This window comes from Rousettus aegyptiacus, unplaced genomic scaffold (genome assembly GCF_014176215.1).
Source record: "Rousettus aegyptiacus isolate mRouAeg1 unplaced genomic scaffold, mRouAeg1.p scaffold_m13_p_7, whole genome shotgun sequence".
NCBI lineage: Eukaryota > Metazoa > Chordata > Mammalia > Chiroptera > Pteropodidae > Rousettus > Rousettus aegyptiacus.
This window is the reverse complement of record NW_023416310.1, coordinates 33274174-33294743: the sequence shown is the minus strand read 5'-3', so window position 1 is coordinate 33294743 and position 20570 is coordinate 33274174. Positions and strand designations below refer to the sequence as shown.

At 33.6% G+C, this 20570-nt stretch overlaps 1 protein-coding gene and 1 pseudogene across 5 annotated transcripts in view; both read left to right on the top strand.

Annotated features, from left to right (window-relative positions):
• Positions 1-20570, top strand: part of ASB3 (ankyrin repeat and SOCS box containing 3) — an 88437-nt gene that overhangs the window by 48317 nt on the left and 19550 nt on the right. For 3 of the 4 annotated variants that reach the window (XM_016127456.2, XM_016127459.2, XM_016127458.2), the window contains exons 6-9: positions 947-1124; positions 3060-3257; positions 12983-13240; positions 17920-18053. In XM_016127456.2, coding sequence (XP_015982942.1) covers positions 947-1124; positions 3060-3257; positions 12983-13240; positions 17920-18053 — 768 coding nt within the window. The remainder of the gene's footprint in view (positions 1-946; positions 1125-3059; positions 3258-12982; positions 13241-17919; positions 18054-20570) is intronic. The other variant, XM_016127457.2, reaches the window with a different exon arrangement.
• On the top strand, positions 3266-8794 carry LOC118605217 (annotated as a pseudogene). Its single transcript, XR_004951994.1, has one exon. The product of XR_004951994.1 is annotated as a 40S ribosomal protein SA-like (transcript).

The window sequence follows — 20570 nt, the reverse complement described above, 5'->3', positions numbered from 1 at the left end:
ACTTTTATTGTAGGCTCTATCATGCAATGGTCATGAAGAATAAGAATGTAATGAAGAGTATAGTCAATATTTATTTTAAGGGATAGCTCCCATTGTATATCATATGTACTGGAATTTTTTTTTTTTTTTCATAAAGCAGCCCAAATTGATTAGTGAGTGACATCTACAAAGGTTCATAATTGAGGGTTTTTTAAAAATCTTCTTCAATGATTTTCAGAAATGTTATCCATAGTTGATTATTTGTTTTTCACTTTTTAAAATGATTACTTATTGGAATCACATAGTGCTTGTTGGAGGAGCGATTTGGAATGAAATAAATTCTTCATTGAATAGGATTTTTGTTTTAGCTTAAAAATGAATTCTGAAATATTAATAACTTGTTTTCTTGCTAAAATAAAAGCAAACAATTCAAAGAATTACCAGCAAGTTAGGAAAATCAGTATGTTTATACAACAGTATCCCCTGCGTGGAGGAAACTGGTATACAGTTCACCCTTGAACAGTCTGACTCCATGTGCAGTCCAGAATATATGTATAACTTCTGACTCCCCCCTCCCCTCAAGTTAACTACTAATAGCCTCTGTTGACTGGAAGCCTTACCAGTAACATAAACAGTTGATTAACACATATTTTATATGTTTTGTGTATTATATACTGAACTCTCAGAGTAAAGGAACCTAGAGAAAAGAAAATGTTACTAAGAAAATCATAAGAGAAAATACTTTTATAGTACTGTATTGTATTTATCCATATGTAAGCTTACATCGTCTGTATACAAGATGGGAAAAAAATCCATGTGTAAGTGGACCTGCACAGTTCAAACCTGTATTATTCTAGAGTCAACTGTACTCTGAAACCCCTTTTTAAGGTAGCTGCTTTGAAATATATGTTAATTATCATGTTTTTCCCCCCAAAAAACATTTGTTAAATGTTTTATTTTGTATTAGGTGCAAATGTCAATTGTCAGGCCTCAGACAAAGCTACTCCCCTGTTCATTGCTGCTCAAGAGGGCCACACAGAATGTGTGGAGCTTTTGCTGTCCAGTGGGGCAGATCCTGATCTTTACTGTAATGAGGACAATTGGCAGTTACCTATTCATGCAGCTGCACAAATGGGACATACAAAGTAAGTGTTTAGAATGGAAAATAAAAAGTCTCATAATTAAAGAGTGATGAGTAAATCTTCTGGGCCAGACTATCTACAGACAAAATCCTTGGTTTTCCTTTCTCTGCCAGTCTGCTGAATGACTAGATCCACCACCACACCTGTCCCCCGTGCTGTCCCCAGCTCCTCTTAGTCTTGTACTTTCCTAGTGTAAGACAGGCACAGTGGCTAGAAATAGAAAAACCCCGAGGTCTTTCTCAGAGTGTTAAGTCTTCCCCTACACTCCGATTTCTCAAGCTATGGCCATACTCTTCTGCTGTTCTCCAGTTTTGTCCCAGGCATCTTTAGTTAGCTATCCGATGGCTTTATGCAAACTGTTTACGTTACCTTCCTCACCCCAGGAGGCTTTGAGTTTGTGACCCCTAATGGAGTCTTTATTTTGTGTGGTATGGGTGGTACCACTATTTTTCCCTGCTTCTGTTGCTTTTCTTCCTTAGCCAGAAGTTCCCATGAAATTTTTGGTATTTTCTAGAGAGAAAAACTAAAAGTTGGAACTACCTGAAATTGGGGGTTTCAAGAATCTTGGAAGCTAGTAACCTGGTTATACTTATGAGAATACATAAGCAGCTTATTATAACATAAATTGGCATTGAACAGTTTTTAAAAATATATGTTTAAGTTTTTAGAGTCACAATTGTACAATAATAACTTCATAACTATTGGTAGTATTATTTAACTTTAAAAGTAATTGCGAAATTGTCATTAGTATGTTCACATAGTAGGAAAACAGATTCTGCAATTTGGTTATTACGCCACTAGGTGGCATGGTATTTTACTATTTCCTTAATTTAAAGATACTTGTTAAGCATGTTTCTGCCTTATTGAGTATAATTTTAACAATATACGTAGGCTTTAAAAAATTTTGGTATTTTTATTAACTCTTGACTGTTTATTTAAACATAAATTTTAGGTACAATTATACTCTGAGCTTTAAATTGATACCATAACCCTCTAGGATTTTGTCCTCATTTATTCTCATCTTGAGAATTCTATTTGTCATTGATGGTTTCCTCCATAGACTACTTCTAAGATAAGTTCTGTGAATTTAAGTTTTTATTAAATACTATTATCATTTTAGGCCTTATTACATCAGGAAAAGTAACAAAAAGAAAGAATGTTATAAAGATATTTTTTTCCATAATGAGATGATATTTCCTGGCTTTCATTATCCCTAGCTTTATTTTTAATTTTAGAAAAGTAGACTAGTCTTTTCTCTGTAGCCGACTGCTAGAGGTAAGTTTACAAATAATCTAACAAATTCTGTTGTAATGATTTTCTTTAGAACTTTTTCTACTTAGCAACTACGTTCTTTATAAATCTGTTTATTTTTTAGAGAAAAAAATATTTTAGCAGAAATTCTGATTTCTTCCTGATGAAAATACTATTTCCTGTTGCCATCTTTAACAACTTTTATTAGTTAGAAAAATAAAACTTTAGTTTGTATTTTAAGAAGAAAAATCATTTATTTCTTGATACAAGTTCATATTTACTACAATGAGGTTTTAAATGATTAATTGAATTCTAAAATATCTAATAAAATTTGAATTTTGGGGAGTCGGGTGATGGTAAATAATTAGTGAAGGTAAATAATTAGTGAAGGTAAATAATTAGTGAAAAAATACAGAAGGACAACCTGTTACCTATTTACTTATAGGAACATTTTTTAATTCTCTTTTAGATATATTTAAGGACCTTTGTATTAAGCAACAATAATAAGCTTAACAGTTTGGAGTATATAGCCTGTAATAATTTAATATAGGTAAAAGCTAAACTGAAGACAGGAAGACTTTTATTAAATCAATTAATGAGTGACTCTTAATATAGGTACTGCAAAATGTTGCCTGTACTCATGTGCATATAAAAACAGTAAGTGTTTCTATATTTGTGTACTTGCAGAGTCTTGGACTTGTTGATACCACTTACTAACCGGGTCTGTGACACTGGGCCAGACAAAGTGAGCCCTGTTTACTCAGCAGTGTTGGGAGGGCAAGAAGAGTGCCTGGAAATGTTACTCCAGCATGGCTACAGCCCAGAGGCCCAGACGCACCTTGTCTTTGAATTTAGTTCTCCCATGTGTATGGCTTTCCAGAAAGAGTAGGTATATTTGCCGTATTATATTTTATGATGAAACTTAATATCTCTTAGTGCAAGAGTAGGTATATTTGCTGTATTATATTTTATGATGAAACTTAATATCTCTTAATGCTAAATTGTTAGCTTAAAAACAAAAAACAAACAGAAGAAACTCTTGATGACGTACCTCATTCAGTCAAAGTAAACTAGAAACGAGGTGATGATATTAGATTTTTTTTCCTTTCACAATGTATGTGAGTGTCTGTGTATATGGATTCATCATGTTGTATACTTTAACTGTCTTACAGTCTTTATTTGTCAGTTATAACCTCAATAAAGTCTGGGGAAAAATAATTGCAAATGACTTTATCAGATAAAGTATTGACTGTGTTTCAAGTTATTTACTAATTGAAATTTATCTTTTCAAGGCTTGTTATGAGCCTAAAAAGAAAACTTTGTTTTATAGACATTGTTGTATTTTTAATGTATTTGGTATGTAGTATTATTTATGTGAATCACAGTAATTAAATTAGTCTTAAAAACATTTGTTTTGCTACTCTACCATGATCCCATGAAGCAGAGTAAATGGAGACTTACTGTTGCTTTATTAACTTCTGGCCAATGCTTGTCTATAAGACTCCCAGGGTTTTAAAGTAAAAGGTAAGAATCAGGCTATGTGTAAGAAAAGCCATATTGAGTAATATCTATGGTCCATCCAATAATGGCATAAGTCGTCCGGATAGATGCTATTGTTTTTAATGATGCAAAAGAGGTTGCAGTCATACCTAAAATTTCATTGTCTTTTTCTGAATTTACTATTATGGATTGCTATTCACAATTTAAATATTTATCAAAAACTTAATTTACCGAGCTTTTAGTCTCTATCTATCATCTCTTAACATTTGCTATGTAAAATAGTTCATTTTATTTATTCTGAATTTAAGCTTCCAGGTATACATTATGGTCTGAATATTTGGGATTTTGGTTAATCTGAGTATCTGAAACCCACTCTATGTATAACTTTCATGATTTCATAGAAGTTTGTTGTAACTTCTCAAGTTTTATCTTTCTAAACACTTTAGTTTTACCATTAGTAAGTCTGCATCGATGACTTTAGTTTGTTGTCTTTCTCCATATGTATCTAACTCTATTATATTTTATTATTAGGTCAGAATTGAACTTTTAAAACTTAGAGCAGAACATAATGATTTTGGATAGTTTGTATGTGTATATGTCCAATATAATGATGGTCTTTTTTGACCTTCATCTTACCTTTTGGAGGGGTGATGTTCTCAGTCTTTCTGATCATAGCAGCTAAGCTCATACCTCATCATATTATAAGAGTAGCTTGAATTAAACCATGTAACACAGAGTCCCTGTTAACCCCAAAACACCTTAATGTTTTTCTGGCTTAAGGAATCAGGTAATTAGAACACTGTGGGACAGAGAGTGTGAGGAGAAGAGTATGTAGGAACCTGCGTATGTCCTGAGCTCACCCCAAGGTTTGAATGCACAAGACAGACTCAAATTGTTGAAAATCAAGATTTAAACAAAAACTGAAGTCTCAGCTTAACTCCCTGAGTGGCACATTTAATGGGATCAGACACAAAGCAGCATAGCAAAAGCTTTAAGAACTGAACTGACATTAGAACCACTGTCTTTAGAGGGTATAACAGAAATTGCAGTCTGGCTTTTCCATGCTACCCACAGTGGGGTCCATAGAGTGTTGTTCTGGATTTCCATCGTAACATAAAGGGAAACTTTCACAATGCTTGGAGCCCTTGATGTCTTGCAAATGAAGAAAGGTGTCCTTAAATTCCTTACAGCAGGAACCCACTTAGGTGGCACCAAACTTGACTTCCAAATGGAATAGTGATGGCATCTGCATCATAAATCTGAAGAGAACCTGGGAGAAGCTTCTCTTAATTGCTCGTGCTATTGTGCATTGAAAATCCAGTTAATGTGTGTCATATCATCAAGGAATACTTCGGCGAACTGAGCTGAAGTTTGCCGTTAACACTGGAGGGAATGCCGTTACTCATGGAGCATTCCCTAAGCAGATTTAGGCAGCCTTCAGGAGCTAAGACTCCCGGTGGTTACTGATCCCAGGACTGACTACCAGCATTTCACAGACACATTTTATGTTAATATGCCTACCATTCTCTGTATAACATAGACTCTCCTCCATGCTATGTGGACATTTCCATCCCATGCAACAACAAGGGAGCTCACTCAGTGGCTCTGATGTAGAGGATGCTGGCCCGTGAAGTTCTTTGCAGGTGTGGCACCATCTCCCACGTACAGCCCTGAGAAGTCATGCTTAATTCCTGCTTCTACAGAGATCCTGAAAAGACTGAAAAGGAAGAGTGGGCTGCTGTTGAAAAGACAGTGACCAAGGAGGAATTTCAGAGTGAAATTCTGAATGAACTACTCCAGCTCCTGAGTTCATTGCTGTTCAGCTAGGCTGCACTCTAGTCTGAAGGCCTGTGTGCCTGTTCAGCAGTTTCCTACTGAGGACTGGCGTGTTTAGCCTGCCACTGAAGACTGGTCTGCAGCTTCCATTGCTCAGGCCACTGAATGGGTAGCAGTAGCCACTGTGTGGTCTTAAGCTGTTCTTCTACAACTTTTAAGCAAAATGGAAATAAAGTTGATGGAAAAGAAAGTTTCTAAAAAAGATTGCAATCTGAATCGAACTAGGTTATATGCCTGCTACAGTAAACAAACAAAAATCAGTATTCTTCAAAGGATTTTAACAGAAACCAGCATATATACAGCATTAACATTTGCAGTGTCCAAGATGCAGTCTAAATTATTTGACATGTAAAGAACCATTAAAATATGACCAGTTCTCTAAGGAAAAGATCATATGTGCCAATCTCGAGATGATCCAGACGTTAGAAATATCAAGTAATTGGAAGCAGCAATTAAAACTGCTTTATGAGATAAACACTTGAAATAAATGGAAAGGTAGAAATTCTCGGCTGAGAAATATCAGCTATACAAAGAATCAAATGGAAATTTTTAGAATTGAAATGTATAATATCTGAAATGACAAATTTACTGTATGGACTCCATAGCAGAATGAAATTGAGACGGTCAGTTAACTTGAAGGTAGACCAATGGAAATTATCCAAACAGAAGAACAGAGAAAAAAAGATTGGGAAAAAGCTACAACAACAATAAGAAACAGAGCCTCAGATACCTGAGGGAATATCTGCATTTTGACATTTATATCATCAGAGTCTAGGAGGAGAGGAGAAAGAGATTGGCACAGAAAAGTTATGTGACCGAATAATGGCCAAAAACTTTCCAACACTGGATAAAGACATAAATTTATAGATTTAAGACTCTTAGTAAACTGAAACACAGGATAAAGCCAAATAAAAGCGTGCTCAAAAATAAACTGCTGAAATCCAAAAGTAAAGAAGCAGCAGTGTGGTGTATAGTAGTTCTTGGTCAGAGACATGAGCTAACAAGCTTTGGTATTTTTGCTATTCTTAGAAATTTTGCTCTGTGAAGTGGCCCTGTTGCATACAGAGCCACTTTACAGAGCAAAATTTGGTTCGGTGGCTTTAAAGGGGCGTATTAGTTGCTTTATTCCATGTGGGAACTTGTAATTGGACCAAATGTATTCTTAATTATTAAGGTAGTTTTCCAGTAAGAAATGTCATTAGAAGATATTATTTGTTAGCATGTAGGGAAAAAGCTAACATCAAAATATGTTTCAGGAAGGTACTTCTCTAGTCTTTCTAATTGACTTTTCATTTGTTTGGCTGGGACCCTCGGCAATAGACTTAATTTTTATACATCTCTGCCATTATCACCTACTTAGTGGGGAATTTAATTGAAGGGGGAACTTTTCCCAAAGGCTAAATCTAAAAGATAGTAGTTATTATACTCACATACACTCATATTTAATGTGTGTATATAAAAGAGTCAATTTAAGTCTAGTACATAGCACTATTTTGGGCACAGTAGAAAAATATCAAAGTTAATTTCTCTCCTGTTATCCTCCATTTATCTGGAAATTAACATAAATTAAAATTTTAGTGCCTGTACTGTACGTTTATATTAGCTGATGTACGTTTATATTAGCTGTTAATTCACATGTCAGTCACTATATGTGTAATGTGAATATTGTTTGAGTATTTTGGAACTCTGTATAAAACTTTGCCGATCAAGCAAGAAAACTCATTCTCCAAGTACATTTTGTTTTAGTATGTCAAGAAGGTAATGTAGCCAGTTATCTGAGGGGAAAAATTAAAATGGGAAAATTTTGTTAAATTTTTGTTATTTCTTTCAATCAGTGTGCATCTTAAAATTTGGATTCTCTACAGTCGCGTACCTAAAAATTAAGTAGAATTCTCTTTTATAAAGCAAGGATAATTTAATATAATTTTCATTTAAAATAATTATCATATTCTCTTGCTCCTTAATGAAACAATGTATGGATTTCCTATATTTCATTTACCAATAAATAAGAATTTGTGTTTTGGTCATAATAATGGTACCAGGGACGTTGGAAGACTCCATTTTCCAAAATTAATGATTAGATATCAAATTTGGAGATATTTGATAATAGACAATAAGATAAGTTTAATGGTATAAGTCTTGAAATTTAATTTTTATAGCAACAAAGTGTTGTTACAGTCATGTTCATTTGATGTAAGATTATATAAAGAGATTTAATCAATATTTTTATATCTTTAGATGTTAATGAGTTAAAAACTTATTTTCTCATTTGTATATTTTCTGGTATTTCTCTGAAATCTAGAATTTGGTATTTGTGTCCTTCCTTGCACTGTTGGCCTGTTGTGTTCTAGTAAACTTTTATTTGCTTTTACAAATAGTATAATTAATATCAAAGGTGATGAAAATAATAAGTATAAATAATTGATCTGAGTTTTAAGCTTTTTCTTCTTTGTTGTTTTATTCAGCCAGTTTAACTTTTTAGCTCAGGATTAGCATTCTGAAACATTTTTCTGGGTATCCCTTTGAGAGGATGAGCTTCCATTTGAAGCAGTGACCTTTAGTCCTTCTCACCCCTCCAAGGCATGATGGAAAGGTGGCTCCTCCACCACTGTACAAAAGCAGTCTTTGTCCTTTGGGGCAAAAAAGTTAACAGCTATGGTAACATGAAAGCCAGTCTTTCAAGGGCACAGTTGAGTAATTCAACTTAAATGTGAAAAGACAAGAAAAAGACTCCTTTAACTGGAAAATGAAAGAGAAGGGAAGTTGAGAAATTTCAGGACAATTTGAACAAATATAAGAGATCATGGCTTAACTAATCTGATTTGGTCTGTCTTTTGAATTGATATGGATTATTGTTACCATATTAGTTTTGTAGAAGTTGCCCTTTCTTGTCATCATACATAGGTACATCTGATAAGATCTGTCTTCATTTTGTTTTCAGCTAATGGCTGAAAACCATTCAATAAAACTTACTTTGATAATAAGTTGGTTAGATATTTAGTTGGCTAATTGAACACAAATTGCTCAAGATGTTTGCCTATTTCTATTTGTTTAAAATAAATCTTGTTGACATATCAAATTTCCTTTTACAGTGTTTTTTTAATTCTAGACACTGTTCCTGTGCACGTTTTTGAATTTCAAAGAGCAGGATGATGGAAAATGTACAAGCCCAAAGATAAGGTGTTGACATTGCTTTTTTAGGTTTTAAATCTCTCTTTCTCAGTATCTGATGATTTCAACTGTTTATCTAATGAGTAGTTTCTTAATGTGTCACAATTATTTCTTGATATTTATGTTAAATAGAGTAGTGGATGTTTGGTCTTGTCCAAAATGTCTACTGACATTTGGTTCATCCCAAAAAGTCCTTGATATTTGGTCCTGTCCAAAATGTCCACGCTTAGAAAACATCCCTGAGTCAGAAAACCCATAAAGTTTATTTATATTCTTGGTTTACAAGATTCATACATTAAAAAAAAAAAACTGTCATGTTTTATTAATCCAGTAATTGTATTGTGGCTATATTATCAATAAGTACCCTTGCCTTTGTAGCTTAGCTGCTAATGGCACATGGGGTGAGATAGATGTGTGGGTGTGGACACATCTATGTCTTTTGGACCTTTCAGTATAGCACCAAATATCAAAGACCTTTTGGCATGGACCAGATTTTTTTTGGACATTTTAGTCTAGGACCAAATATCAAGGACCAAATGTCTCTTTGGATGTTTTGGACAGGTCTTAAAGTCCTGCAGGGATTAAATAGGATGGAATATTTCTTTTTAATCTCCAAGACTTGAAGAGTTCTTCTCATTCCTCATCAGTGCTTGAGAGAGAATTTGACTAAGTCTTAAGCACAATTCATATGTATGTTCATGTAATTTATCTTTTAACCAAAGGTTGTCTAAGCCCAAAGGTCTTCTGTTGCTCAATGACATGTAATAATCAAAGTCACATAGAGTGCTGAAGATGCTTGTGTTTCTGGAGCTTACACATATATTTGAGACCTTCTTAATTGCCTTCCCAGAATGACTCAGGGTATACTGACAAAGTTTTATGATTCTCCAGTTTGTTATGTGTTTATTTTTTGCCACATAATAGGTAGTTTTGTTGGAAAAGTGTCTACAATGTAGTACTAGAGGGTTTTATCAGTCTTTTAGGAGTGTGTTTTTGTCTCTTTTAACACAAGGCAATATGATGATTGGAAGAAGTTTAGAGCTGGGTTTTCCAAAATGTGGTTTTGTAGAATACTAATTCTGTAGAATATTCAAAGATAGTACATGGGATAAAATAGTTAAGTTTGAGAAGCATAGGATTAAGCAATATTAAATAGGTTTCTTTCTTGAAGGGCTTCTAAGAATTTTTCTCATGGTGATCATTTGTGAATTTCTAAGAGGGGAGTGAATCTACAAAAGTCTGAGAAGTTTGGAAAAATAGGATGAACTTATTTTATAATAAATATACTTTTTTGTGTTCATAAAGTTTTGGGGCATTTCTTACTCTTCGTTATGCTTTTTTCAGATTATTGATTGGATCCTTTGCTTTAATTTTAAAGCTGCTGCTTCTGAAATAAATATTTCTAGAAGTTGAAGAAAAACATTTAAGCCTATAATTGGAAACTGTAACTAGCATATTGTTTAAAAATAAGTTTATCCTATATTTCTCCCTTTTCTGGGCTCACTGTATGCTATAGGGTTCTTCAGATATTTTCATTACGGAGTCTTTTTCATATGGATCATTTTTAGGGACTAGTATTTCATGCACCATACTTTGGGAAACATTTAGCAGTATCATAGTCACTGTTAGATTTTGCTTTGATATTAGATACCATTTGTAACTAATTCTTAGTTGAGAGGATTAAGGTATATCTTCCACGTGAAACATTTAACATAGTAGCTGGTACAGAATACTCAATAAGGTTTGTTACAAGGAATATATGCACATGTTCCTTTCATCTTTTAGAGATGAATTGGTTTATCTTTTGGCCTCTTTCTTAAATTTTCTGAGCATGAGCCACATGTCTAGGTGCTATGTTCAAATTTTAATAAGAAATCCTCTTGGTTTTGTTAGTTTTTCTAAACAAAATCTGTAGCACTTAATCTAATAGGGTGCATTTAGGGCTCACATTTATCTTTGTACTCTGGAGCAAAAGTATGTCCTCTTTAAGAGCTAAATCATTAAGAGCTCAAGTATCTATGGTTAGGCTATTGATGGTTTCAGAGCACTAAGGATGGTTTCAGAGGGAAGAATTTAATCAGTCCTTGAATTGCACATGTAAACACGTTTGCCCTGAAAATTGCCAAGCTTTTTGAGAATTATATGTCACATTTGTAATGAAGCAACGTCTTGAGCATTACTCGCAGTTTACCTGCATATTTTTTAGAAGAGTTCAGCAGCCCATATGTAGCTTGTCTGGTTTGTAGTGGAATCAGGAAGTAAGAACTACAGGCAAAATAATGAGACCTAGTGAAGTGAGGTCAAAGTGTTTGAAACAAATTGGTGATAACCGTTTAGAACCATCAGTCAAAAGTGTGTCCTTTAGCATTTCTTATAGTGCTGGACTGCTAGTAACAAATCCTTGCAACTTTCCTGTGTCTTAAAACAGTAAGAGGGAAAAAATGCAAACACACAGGGCTGCTTTCAAGAACAATGATATGAACGTTGGACTTCCTATCAGGAACAAGTAGCAAGATAGTAGACAAACAACAGTTATTGATTTTTGTAAACAAATTTTATAATTAATAGATTTCCTTTTCTAATTGCTGTGCAAATAATTTAAAAGTAAAGAGAATACTGTTTAATCTTTTAACTAAAGAAAAGAAGCACAAATTGGAGAATAAGTGAAATAGATTTATAAAAATATACATGGGTTAGGTGAAATTTTACTAATCTATATAGTGATTTAACTGCTTTAAAATCTCGATTTCAAGTTCTGTACATAAGTCCTCAGAAGTAGTTGGTCTCACATGACAATGGTTTAAACATTTTATCTATAATGCCTCTTACTTATTTCGCTTCTATAGTACTATGATTAATGAAATACTTTTTTATTTGTAGTTTGAAATAGCATTAATGCAAATTTCAAAGGGAGAATAATTCTTTCAATGTCTTTCATAGTTGTCTACATAGTGAACATTCATGTTTACTGAGCTTTGTTATAGTTAAAATTAATAAGGTTTTTAAAATGTGGTCACACAACCATTATAATTACAGTTTTTGATGAATGTATCATATTTTGTACTTAATTTGCTCCTCTATTGTAGAACATTTAGGTAATTTCTTTTTAAAGCTGTTATAGATAATACTATGCTTAATGTATTTGTGCAAATAGGACATAATTTTTTTTCAAAAATATATCTCCTGGATAAAGTTCCAAGATTTATGTTCATTATATTTTAATTTATATGGCATTTTTATTTTACATAACATTTATTTTACAGATACTTATATAGTGCTGGTTCTATATAAGGTTAGGAAAGGTTAAGTAACTTGTTCTGAGTCACATAGCTAGTAGATGGCTGAGCAGGCCAGCTCCAGAGTTTGTGCTATTATAGCTTTGCTGTGATACTTCTTTCGATACATCTTGCCAGTTAGCTCTCTCAAAAAAGGGTTACACTTATTTTCACTGAATTAACCACAACTTATGAGTATTGGATAATTTCTTTTTTTAAAAAAGTAACTGTAATAGGTACAAAATAATATACTTTTATTCTGTAAAAGTACTAGATAAAGAAGACTAACTTAGAAATACAAAGCTAAATTTTTGTTTGTTAAAAAAGGGCTTTTCTATGTGATTTTTTCCCTACCATTAGAAATTTTAAAGTAAAGAGGAAATTGACTAAAGTTATTGCTAAACAAAATGGCATTTTAGTGATCCTAGAATGAGTCTTTTGTCTTTAGGGACAAAGCACATTGTTTAATAACTTTGTTTAGTAAGTATTTTGTAGTAGAGGTACTTAATTGTATAAAGACATCAATTTGAGGAGAGTTTTCTGTTTATCATTGATAATTTAAAAAAATATTTAAGATGAAAGTTTAGAATTCTAAGGGCTACCTGTTCATAGTTGAAAAATGAAAAACCATGCAGGCAGGTATATATTAAAAAAGTAAAACTGTTACTTTCCCCTAATCCCCTAGTCTTAAATCCACTAGACATGTAAAAACCATCCACTGTCTCATCTGCTCTTCTTATTTTCCAGCTGTAACTACTATTATTTGTAACAATTGTTTTTTTTATGTAAAAGTCTAACTTCTTCCTTTTTTTTTCTTTTGTGGTGGAGCTGTGAATTCTTAGGAATTGTGAATATTCTTTTGAAATATGGAGCCCAGTTAAATGAACTTCATTTGGCATACTGCCTGAAGTATGAAAAGTTTTCAGTATTTCGCCACTTTTTGAAGAAAGGTTGTCCATTGACACCGTGGATACATATATCCGAATTTATAAATCATGCAATTAAAGCACAGACAAAATATAAGGAATGGTTGCCATCTCTTCTGCTTGCTGGATTTGATCCACTGAATCTACTATGCAGTTCTTGGTGAGAAAGTCTACTGTAGTAGACCTTACCTTTTTGAGTGAACGTAATACCTTTAATTTCTCCCACTTTCTTGAGATCCCATGTTGGGAGGAGGGTGTGTGTGTGTATGTGTGTGTGTGTGTGTGTGTGTGTGTGTGTGTGTGAGAGAGAGAGAGACTGTGACTGGGATGGCTAAGTTGGGGTGAGGGAGTTGGGAGGCTTCTAATATCGAGATTGAATGTGAGGACAGATTCCTGGAGAAATGTAAGAGATAACAGGAAGGAAAGAGAAAGTGGTGGGTGCCAGCGGACTCTTCTGAGAGTGATATTTCTACCACTTAGGTCTTTCCTCACGTTTTCCTTAAAATGCCTGTGACAGGTTGGTTGTAGCTGCTTTGGAGGTTTTTGCTTTCCTTTAGTCAACTAGATGGAATATTCTTGTTCTACAATATCCTTTCCCTTAATACTAATTTCCGAAGTAGCTGAGGACATAACTTGTTTACTTTAGGTAGGTTCTCAGTAGGACAGCTCTTACAAGTGATTATATAAATGCAAGTTGAGTCTGGATTTTTCTTAGACAAGAAGAGGAAAACTTTCTATTAGCCTCCAGCCTTTGCAAAAGTTGTTAGTGTCTATTTGGGGCTCAGAAGGTAATTATAGCAGAGAGAACTCTTTTGGCTTGATAATTCAAATTAAGTGAGAAAACAATAAAAAACTCCAGGAAAATAGAGAACATGGGTATTTAATAAAATTCCAGTAAAACATCTAAAAGGCTTGATTTTTGTGCTTCAGAAACTACCATTTACTAAAATAATGTTTTGACAAATACCAAGATTTTGTGTTTCAGCAGAAAGGTGCTTTGATATCTTGTTATTTGAGTTTATCTTTTTAAAAGAGATCCTCTTTGGGGTTTATGCAGGCAACACTAGTGGTCTTTACTTGTAAATTTAGTTTGCAATTCTCGGGACTCCATCTTCCACCTGGTGACTTCTCCCGTTGTGTGTGAAGAACAGGTCTTTATTTGGAAATATCCCAGTATCTCACTTTTTAAATTATGTCTGCCATTATATAGGATTCAGGAATTTTCACTAAGCAGAGGTTTTATGCTTAATATTATCATCCTTTTCTGATACTAAGTGTTTCAGATATGTGGTTTGTAAAGAAAAACCGCTAGGTGTTTTGAGGAATAAAGAAATAAAAGCAAAGCTTAGATACACCTTCTGATCTCCACTTTACTTTTTGTTTATTGTTTACAACAGGTTTAGTCCCTGATTGTATTTATTCCTTTCCACAGCGTCTGATTAATACAGTGTTACCTGTCAAATGCTCATTGTTGCAGTTTTCTCTATACTTTTCCAATAAATTTTCATAAAAACATTGATTTTAAGATAATTAAATGAAATATAAAGATTATTAAGAAGACTCTGATTTTTAAAAGTTATTTGTATATGTGTATTTGTCTTAACAAATAGTGAGATATAAACATTTGCTAATGAATGCTCCATTTAACTATTAACAAAGCTATTTAAGTACCCTTAACCTTTAACTTTTATTGTTGGGTCCTGGCTTGTGACAACTAGCAGCATTTGGCCCTCACTATTCTAGGAGTCACTCCCTGACTATGCTTGAAATTCCACCCGACATATGGGTAGCTATGTATAGCCCTGATAGTGTGTTCCCTTTCCTCTCTTACCCCACTTGGTCCTTATCCCCAAGGCACCCACTTTCTTCTCAGCCACATTCTTTGTTTTCCTCTATTGAAGCTACTAACCTGATTCCATATTGCTTGTCCATTACTTTCACTTTTCACACTCCATTCCGGTTTCTAGTTTATTTATTTCTTTAACCAAAACTTAGAATACTGCCTAACACATAATAGGCACTATTTTAAGTTCTTTATCATATCAACACCTGTAATATAAAATACACTAGATGCTATTATTTTTATTTTACAGAGGAGAAAATTGATGTACAGAGTGATTAACATACTCACCTGAGCTCACACAGTTTATTAGTGCTGGAGCTTAGATTTAAACCCAGGCTGTCCTGTAGTGTGGCTTAAGTCTGTCTGTCTAACCACTGTGCTATGCCACCTTAGCCCTGTGTATCCACAGGGATATAGTAGTTATATCACTTACTTTCAAGTACCTTAATCCCTTGCCTAACCTGGGAGGATCTGTGCCAATTTTTCTTGCTCCTTTTTTACTAAATTATGAAGAACCTATGAAGGGAAAAAAATTAAACATTGCTTTTTTCCTTTTCCTCTTCAGCCACCTACATAAACTGCTGGAAAAAGAGGGAATTATTTAGCTTAATTCTCCTAGAAGGCTTCGTAAAATATACTCTCTCATCCCAGTTCTGATATAGGTCCCCCTCCCCCGGTGTGAATAGCCCATATGAGAATTAATCCACTGGGTATGAGCTATATTTATTAGATGGGTTAAGATAGTCAAGAGTTAAGAACCAGTAAGATTATTTTGAAGTAAATTTTATTAAAATTTGCAGCTATCTGAATTGAGAATGCCAATTGTATATAGTTTACTCAGAAGGCATAACTTTAGTCACTTTATATTCATTAGAAAAAATACGGTGAAAATTTCACTTTAGCAATAAAAATGCTTAACATGGTCAAATTTTTGTTCACTGATCTTTTATTGAATGGGTAAAGGCACTGTTTACACTGAATATGATGAATGTTTTGCTTTCTTTAAACAAATTTACATTCTTAGACTGTTATAAGAAAAAGTCTCACATAAAAATTCTAATATGTTAAAGTGGATTTTAGTTATATGTTAGTTATATACATGTAAGTCTGTTGCTTAATCTTTGTCATGTAAATTATAAATGTCTTTCCTTGTCTTAAACAGTTTTAAAAAATGTATCTGGCTGAATAATTGCCTGTCACAATATAATCTACCAAGTTGAAATATTTTTTCAATTTTAAATGCAAGACTAAGTGCCCCCCCCCGCACTTATTAATGTAATAAGTAATAGAAAGTAAATGTCATCCTTGTCTTTAGTTGATTAACTGTCACTCATTTATGATTGTACAGCTGCCTTCTACAGCGTAATGGTCAGTATAGTATAATAATAGCACTTCAGTGGCATTATCAGCATTGGTAAAATAAATTCACCGTTACATTAACTAAAACTGTGTAAACAGATTTATTTCTAGTGTGTTTAGATAACTGCATAAAAATGACTTTGTATTTGGTTCCAGTGAGACTTAAAGCACATTAACAGAAAAATGGAACCATTAAAAAAGAAATAAGGAACCAGAACTAAGTAATCTGTAGTGTGGGGTTCCTAGAAAGTCAAGGAGATTTTTTTGCCTTTGAATATACTTTATCATTTTATTTATTCTCAGTATTTCTGGATAAATTGTGAGAAGAAGATGTTTTCTCAAGTCCTTTGTGCAACACTAAGTTCTTCATAAGTTTGCATGTTAGAGAATTAAGAATTTGAGAAATAATTTTCATACTCTAAATCAGTTATTTCAAGGATACTTTGACCCTGAATTACAAGAAATAAGTTATCTTTGAGATGCCAAGTTAAGGATATTATTCAGTATTTTTTTTTCCTTCTATTTTTTCCTCCTTCTTTAGTTCTTTCTCATTACTATCTCCAAAAAATGACTTTGTAAAGAATTTCTGTTTTTGACATAATTACTGGAGGCTCTAATTATTTTCTTTTTCTTCAAACAGTGTGGTAATAGGGGAGCATCTATGTGATGGGTAATTGTGTTTGAATGTATAGTTCTCTTTAAGCTTGGACTATAGTTTGTTATAAGACCTACCGAAATATAATACTGAAAATTTCAACTCAGTTCTAGTAATATCAAATATTTATATAACATTTTATAGTTTTAAATGTATGTTTACTATATTTTTTTCATACTATTTTCCCAAACAGTCCCCTGAAATAGGCAGGTTAAGTCGTATTCTAATGTTAGAGACCAGTATGTAGGGCTTAAAGAATTTCACTAACATGATTGTAAGTAGTAGAGGTGCTATTAGAAATCAGAACTTTTCTTAGACCAGTGCTCTTTCCATTAGGATTTAAGTGCTTAAAAATTTAGGATCTTTTATTTTGAGTAGGTTGGTAGGAAATCTGAACTGTTTACCTTGATTACCTTCTTTCAGTTCTTAGAGATAAAACTTATTTTGGTACATCCTTTTGAGCTCAATATATAATGGTGAAGGTTGTTAGAGGAGGTTGTACGTGTCTGGGAGTTGAGCAGAAATAAGCCATCTTTTTCATACAATAAGTTTAGGGATAACTTTGGGTGTTTGGGCTTTATTCTTTCAGGACTGCTGAATTATTTGTCTGTAAGATTGACCAGTCTAGATGTGTCAAGATGGTCCACTTGGGAGGAAATAACTGCAAATCCACTGATGATGCTGGTGTTGTCTCTGTCTTTTCTTACAACTTCTGCTGGGAAATGGGATGGCAAATTCCCACCCTGTACAAGAGTAGGGGTTCCTTTTGTCATCTATTAGACAAACACACACATAGTCAGTTCAATTTCCTGTAGGAACCTGTAGATTATTTATATCCACTGAACTTGCCTCCAGTTACATGAATATTTTTTGTCTGCCTTCCATATAAGATATTATAAGAATAGATATCTGATGTTTGTTTTCAGGATGAATCCTTGGTGTATTTTTTGTCTAATGGTGTGTTAACATCTTACTAATACAGGATTAACTCAGTCAATGATGACACCCTTATCTTCACTTTGGAGTTCACTAATTGGAGGAGACTTCCTCCAACTGTTGAAAAGATGATATCTGCTCGTGCCTCATACTCCTCTTGGGCTCTACAGCAACATATTGGTAAGAAAGTACCATTTTAAAACACTTCACTACTTTTTCTTTTCTTTGTCTGGCTGTGTTGTAATTTTAAGCGATAAGAGTTTTTGGAAAACACATTGAAATTGGGCGTCATTTGCATTTTTTTGATGTGGGGAAAGGATAGGATGGGAAGGTTACAGGGAGGTCACAGTAATTTACTTCAACAAAAATCACATCTGATTTTATAAGTTTAGCTTAGGAACATTAAGAAAAGAAAACATTTACTGATATTTTTATTTAATTATATCTTTTTATTTTTAGTAAGGAATATATAAACAAAGGTGAGTCCTAAGAATCTTGTTAGTGAATATTTAGTTTGTGGTTAGAAAAAAAGCTAAACTTAATTTTCCTCTTTGGGGCAAGTCTGTATTTGTGTTCTCTCTTTAATACTTATCATTTCTAAAAGGAAAATATTAACCATCCTTTATTTATACCTGTCCTTACTGAATGTATGCTGCCATTTTTGTATATATAACTGTGGAGGTGAACTGGGTGAAAATTCTGTGAGTTGATTGATATTTGATATGACTGTTTTAAAACAAATTCTCAACTTACTCTCATTTATTAAAATGTTTTTAAGCTAGTTTAAAAAATTAAAAAGTGAACTGTAGATTTTACACAAAGAAACCAGTTTAAATGTAATACGTGCAAAGCATTCCTATTTAATAGTTATTCAGATTTATTTTACTTTATATTGTTTTGCAGATTATATATTTTAGGTTAGGAAAATTATTTCTTCATTGATATTTTATGTTAAATGTAACTCTATAAAACATGTTGAATAGGCTTTTAACAAGTGAACTTATGTATATGTAGAAATGTCTTCTAATTCCTTGGGAAATTATGTTTAAGTACATTTTCTCAATCAAAAACAGACATTCAGGAAAATATACTCTTGAACTGAGGTATATTTAAACTGTTAGAGGGTTTCTGTTGAAGAAAAAAGTAATCTGAGCCAGAATTTTTTTTAATGATAATGTTGAAAAACTCACTTGCATGTAATTCTTAATGTTGAGAATTGCACCTGCTTTTACTAATTATGTATCTGCAGCAGTAGAGAACAAATATCTATTCAGAACAGGTAAAATATGGGACAGTGGATTTGGGAACAGAAAATCAAAAGAGGGAGCATATACCAAATGGGAGAATCATTGCAGTGTATTAATTAGAAAGATATGTGAGAGTTTACTCATAAGAATTTAACATATGGTAAGTTTGTCCATATGAAGGTAAAAATTGAGCACGAGTGCATTACCCTGCCGTAGATTGAATTCATCAAGAGCTTTTTGTTTAATTAGGCACTAGGTTGAGCTTGTATAGGGTAATAATCATCATCTCTTAAGAGGATTTTATTTTGCTGAAGATTTGCAAAGCCTTCCTCAGAAGTATTAATGTAGCTAAGGCTGATCTATTTCTGTAGCCAGGCTGCTTTGTTCCAGTCCCATATATCCAGCTGCCTTTTTGGATATCTCCAGTTGGTATCCCACATTTCACATATCCAAAATTTGAACTTGTCATTTTTCTGTGACTCCTGTTGTTCCTACTGTTTGTTTTCTGGTTTAGGAGGTGAGATGATTTGAGAGTGCTGTTTACTAAGAAAGTGAATTTCCCTGGCAGCTGTTCGTATTTTTGTTTCATCCATATCAGTGATGTTCGGCAGGGATGGCTTTGCCCCACAAGGGCTATTTGGCAATGTCTGCAAACATTTTTTGGTTCTCACAACTGGTAGGGGTGCTATTGTCATCTAGGCGGTAGAGGCCAGGCATGCTGCTAAATAAGCTGTATGGGACAGCCCCCCAAGAAAGAATTATCTGGCTCCAAATGTCAGTAGTGCTGAGGTTGAGAAATCCTGACCCACAATGACTCTTGTGTTGTCCGGTCTTAAGGTCTTTTATTCCTATTCTAGAAAGACTTTTTAGCCCTGTTCTTATTGCAGACTACTTAGAAAAAGTGTGTATTTTCCTCCTAGTTGTATTGGCCTTTTTGGGTATTCTTCAGGGGGTCCTCTTTGCAGATAATGGGAGCCATTACAATGTTAGATTTTAGTAAGACTGGGAGGAAAAAGTATGCCCATCTACTCGGCTGCTGGAGTTTCAGATGGAATTATGATTCTTTTCCTTTTTGTAATTCAGAGCTCTCTTGATGCACCCAGCTCCCTTTTCTCCTTCAATTTTAAGGACACTCATTTCTGCATATTAGTCATCTGTACCTTCTCTCCTTTATTTGTATGATAGTCTTACTTTCACATCACTTTCTTCAGTAACTTATCATGTCATTAAAAACTACCTTGTCAATATATTCCTTTAAATTTTTTGCAAAAGATGCTTCTTGCAGCTCTACCACTGTTAGTAAGCTCCTAGATAATTTCAGCTCCCTATCTCCTTCAGGTATACCAGTCTCTATCCCAAGGGAAAGATTTTCTCCATTTTTTTCCTAAGCCCTTTTCAAGTCCTGGAGATGCCATATACATGGTCAAAATTCTCCTTTTCTCACCTTTTT